Source organism: Sceloporus occidentalis, unplaced genomic scaffold (assembly GCF_023333645.1).
Source record: "Sceloporus occidentalis isolate IW3139 unplaced genomic scaffold, rSceOcc1.0.p SCAF_29, whole genome shotgun sequence".
Taxonomy (NCBI): Eukaryota; Metazoa; Chordata; class Lepidosauria; order Squamata; family Phrynosomatidae; genus Sceloporus; species Sceloporus occidentalis.
In genome coordinates this window covers 6,060,093-6,064,821 of record NW_028317009.1, presented here as the reverse complement: position 1 = coordinate 6,064,821, position 4,729 = coordinate 6,060,093, and the positions used below count along the sequence as shown (strand labels likewise).

Here is a 4,729-nt window from a genome sequence, read left to right as displayed (position 1 = left end):
GTTGCGGGCCGGCACGGTCGCTTCGCTTTAGAAGCGTGGTTTGCTGGGTGCAGCCCTTTCCGCGGAGCGTTTGTGAGGCAGAAGCCTGGAGGGAGACGAGACCTGAGCACCTGAGAGGTAACACTGGGGTGAGTGTATGCCGTGTGGCTTATATAAGCTCCGTATACTGGCTGCATACATACCTCCTCACATAGGAGAGTGACTGGTTGTGTATGGATTTATACGTTATTTAAATCGGTCTACTATTCGGTTACAGAAAAGAAGGAGAAGGAATGTTGGAACAAGAGGCTGTAATCTGAAACCAGAGGCTTAGATGGGTTTTACTTTACTAAGTGGGTGGTAGATAGGTGGCACAGCCTCCCTGCAGAAGCAGTAGAGAGGCTAAAACAGTGAGGGAATGGGCATAAGGCTGCCAAAGGCCAGTTAAGGCTTGTGATTGGACAGCAGGCAGTGGCATGATCCACAGTCATAAATGCTACATTGTTTCAGCTCGTTTAAAAACATTCTTCCTTGTGTTTTGTCAAATCCTGTTATGCAATAATTATGTCATTGTTTGTAAATAACTCTGATCCACAAGTCGGCTGTTTTTAGCCAGTAGATTTTGCAGAAATATTTGAATTTCTGCATGAAAATTCAAAAAAATAAAATTTTCCAACCCCAGATATTCCTGGGATTTCCGTTAAACTTAAGTATTAAAATAAAGCCTTTCGTGGTTGATGCCCAGCAGTTTCTCATTCGCTTTCCCGTTATATTTTTCTTTATAGGTTACGTTTGAACTTTTTTTTTTATTAATCTGACAAAAGTATGGGCATCTTACAATCTCCCACCGAAACGGTCCTAATTACCGGAGGAGGAGGCTACTTTGGACACAGGTTCGTGCCACATCAGAACCACTAACGTTTCATGATGATGAAAAACTAATTAATAATTTTAATTGCCATGATCCATGGGGATAAACAGACTAATTAATCTTAAATAGATCTCTCAGAAAAACTAAATGGCATGTATTAAATAATTACAGAAAGCCGGTGCTCGGTGCAGACCCTGCGTGTGCCATACAGACACGGCATGTTTAATAGGTAGACCGGACTTGGCTGTAATGGTTTGAAGTTTAATGTTCCTTCCATGCGCAAACGCAGCCTGAAAATATTAAGACGCGTACAGGTTGTACAGGTCTATCGATAACCGATGAAGACTGGCTAGAGAACCAGAGCCGTCCAACCCGCCTAACAAGATGAGGGTTTGCCAAGTTAGAATGGATGTTCTGTACACAGCACTGAATGATACTACGCTTCTCCTGCGTTCATCCAACATTGTTCTTCTTTTCCAGGCTAGGGTGCATACTAAATAAGAGAGGAGTCCATGTCATTCTGTTCGATGTGCGCAAACCCGCCTTGGAGATCCCCGAGGGGATCCGCTTTGTACAAGGAGATATCCGCGACCACTCTGAGGTGGAAGAAGCTTTTACGGGCGCGAGTTGCATCTTCCATACAGCCTCTTACGGGATGTCTGGACGAGAACAACTCCAGAAAAGTAAAATCGAGGAAATTAACGTGAAAGGCACTGAGAATGTGATTCAGGCGTGCATAAAAAGAGGCATCCCGCGGCTGATTTACACAAGTACCTTCAATGTGGTTTTTGGCGGCCAAGTCATCAAGAACGGCGATGAGTCTCTGCCGTACCTACCTCTCCATCTTCATCCAGACAACTACTCCCGAACCAAGTCTGTGGCGGAGATGAAAGTGCTGAAAGCAAACAATTCTCAACTGGAGAACGGACGGGGCTTGTTAAAAACGTGCGCTCTTAGGCCCGCTGGTATCTACGGCCCAGGAGAACAAAGGCATATTCCCAGGATAATTGGCTACCTGGAGAAAGGGCTGTTCAAGTGTGTACATGGTGACCCCAGCACCCTCGTACAGTTTGTCCATGTAGACAATCTGGTTTCAGCTCACATTTTAGCTGCCGAAAGCATGAAGCCAGAGAAAAATGAGGTTGCTGCAGGCCAAGCTTACTTTATTTCAGATGGGCCGCCGGTAAACAATTTTGAGTTTTTCCGCCCATTAGTAGAAAATCTGGGCTACGAGTTCCCTACAAGACGCCTGCCTCTGTTTCTTATATATTTTTTTGCCTTCGTAACGGAATGGATACACTTCCTTGTTAGCCCCGTCTATAACTTCCAGCCTCTGCTGACACGCACTGAGGTCTACAAAACGGGTGTCACTCACTACTTCAGCATAGAAAAGGCTAAGCGGGACCTGGGCTATGAACCGCAAGGATACACAATGCATGAAGTCGCAGACTGGTTTAAATCTCATGGTTATGGCCGTCGGGTCAGGAAGGTCAAGCAGAGAAGCTACATCTGGGATATTTTATTTGTTTTCCTGTTCTTTGTGGCGGTGCTTTCATGGGTTCCAGCTGTAGTGGGTATGAATGTCTAATTGGCTCGACCAATACCCTGAGATTTCCAAGCTCAGGGTATACCCACCAAATTATTACTCACCCTTAACGGTTAAACATCAGTCATAAACCCTTTTGTTTACAATTTTACAACTGAACGTTCTCAAATCGTTGCGAATTGTGTTTAGATCTAATTTGTAAAATAGATATTTGTTTTACGGCAGGGAGGGCAGCATCTAGTTACTACCTCACCTAATTAAAAGCAGGGGCTTTTTTCGCATCTTGGGCTTCATAACATTCGAGGGGGTGTCGGTAGGTTACGGGACTGTAAATGGAGAGGTCCTTGACCTTTTATTACAGAAAAAGCCAATTATCTTCCATAAAATTCCAAATGTAATGTAAACTGTTATACAAATAGTGTTTTTAAACAAAGGCTCTCGTATTTTTACCTTTTGCCCTTCATGGTCTTTCTAGCCTTTCACAATAAACTACCTCTCAACAAAAGTGCTGCCTATTTGTGACCAAAACTTCTTATATGGTGCTTGCGTTTCATACTTCAAATTGATGCTCTCTAAGGTTCTCATTACCAGATTTTCAGATCTTGGTCAGTTTCAAGCTCATTATTCAATAATTTGTATGAGGATCATATCGCAGATCTGTTGATTACTAGTAGTTTTACAAAGGAATCAACACACTAGTTCACATTGATTTTCTCTGTTGCCCCCCCTCATTGTTAAGGGTTATGGAGGTCTCCAGTTACACCTCTGGATCCTAGCAAGTAATGTTCTGATCCCATTCATCCCTGTACCTCTGAACCGACTTGCTATCTGGACTCAGTCATTGGTAACTTAAGAAGAACTGAATCTTATGACTGCTAGATCTTTATTTCTACCAGTTCGGGCATAAACTGGAAACATCAGAGATTTAAAACTAGGAAGGGATGTGGCCTTGAGGGCTGCACATGACACAAGCCGGAAAAACCTGTTCAAACAAATCCAGAAAAGGTTTAAGGTTCTTGAGTTCTGGAATTTTAAACATCTGTTTGAGGGATTGAAATAGATCTTACGTGCGAAGTGTTCACAATTTTATTTCTTTCAGCGTTCCTAAGCTGTGCACGCATCTCAAATGTCCCAGGTACTGCTTTTTATTCTTTAAATAAGATGATCTCCAGCGGCCACTGTTTTCCAAATATTTCATTTAACGTACTTAGATTGTATGTGCAAGAAGAACCCAGAGCCGAAAGCAGAGAAACGTAAGTTTGAACCGTGAATATTGCTGGGTTTTAAAAGGTCAGCTTTTTAGCTTGGCAGAAGACTGTTCATTCTGTATGAGAATCACAGCGGCATTAATCCTACTTTTATTTTCTGTAAACTACAATGGCTACTAAACCTTATAATGGCTAGTCCGGCTATTACATTTCCATTACAGGGCAGAGATACCATTGGGGCACCTCCTTCGTTCCTTGTGTTTTCTTTTGTTCGTTGTATCTCTCTATAGATGATTAAATGCTAATGATTAACTGGCTGTTGTGTTAATATGTGCTCTTTTATAGAACGTGTACCAATGTTTATTTATTTAAAAAAAAAACCACAAAGATTTGTTAAGTAATACAAATAACCATTTTATATACTGAGCCAAACATTTCATGCTCATAACGTCTCTGCTTCCTTAGATATTCTGTTTTATCCCCTTTTGCATTGTCTCCTAAGTCTTGTGTTACTGAAATAACACAGATTAATTCGGTGCATAATCACTGCAAACATTTATTGAAGATTTTGGGAGAAATCCTTTACAATCCAAAACACTGACATTTTATTTAAAGTCGCAAAAATCACATCTCCGTGTAGGGAGAGGACCCTATGAACACAAGATCCGTTACTGCAGAAAAAATGAATATGTACTGAATACACTTAAAAATTTGATGCAATAAATTATTCAATTACACGTTAGTCATCTATTTAACTAGAACTGGTAGGTATTGCAATGTTTTGTTACGATGGTATATAGCAGGTAAGTTTAATGCACCCAAAATAAAATAGTGCATGCAGAGGTCATTTAAATCCTCCAAATTAACACAGGGAACTCCAATGTCACCAAAAGCAAGTCTTTATAATATGAAATAACATTTACTAGCCAAATGTCTACACATACATTCTTCTATGGTCTGTCTTGAACCTGAGCTAATATGTAAGCCCTGAGATGGACTGCGTGCAGCTCATTCAAAGCAAAGTTCAACAACCTGTTATCAACAGGTGATAAGCACAGGGATCTCCCTTTGGGATCACAGAAACACTAATTTTACTAGTTATCTGAGGCCAAGGGTCCACGAGTC

At 41.3% G+C, this 4,729-nt stretch overlaps 1 protein-coding gene across 1 annotated transcript; it reads left to right on the top strand.

The window, feature by feature from the left end:
- The first annotated feature begins 804 nt into the window (after positions 1-804).
- On the top strand, positions 805-2,438 carry LOC149299220 (short-chain dehydrogenase/reductase family 42E member 1-like). Its single transcript, XM_089486284.1, has 2 exons — positions 805-872; positions 1,331-2,438. The coding sequence occupies exons 1-2, from the start codon at positions 805-807 to the stop codon at positions 2,436-2,438; spliced, it is 1,176 nt and encodes a 391-aa protein (XP_089342410.1).
- Positions 2,439-4,729: the final 2,291 nt, after the last annotated feature.

Coding starts and splice junctions, on each gene's coding strand:
- LOC149299220 (XM_089486284.1), top strand. CDS start 805: ATGGGCATCTTACAATCTCCCACCGAAACGGTCCTAATTACCGGAGGA. Junction 873..1,330: donor GGAGGCTACTTTGGACACAG/GTTCGTGCCACA, acceptor CTTCTTTTCCAG/GCTAGGGTGCATACTAAATA.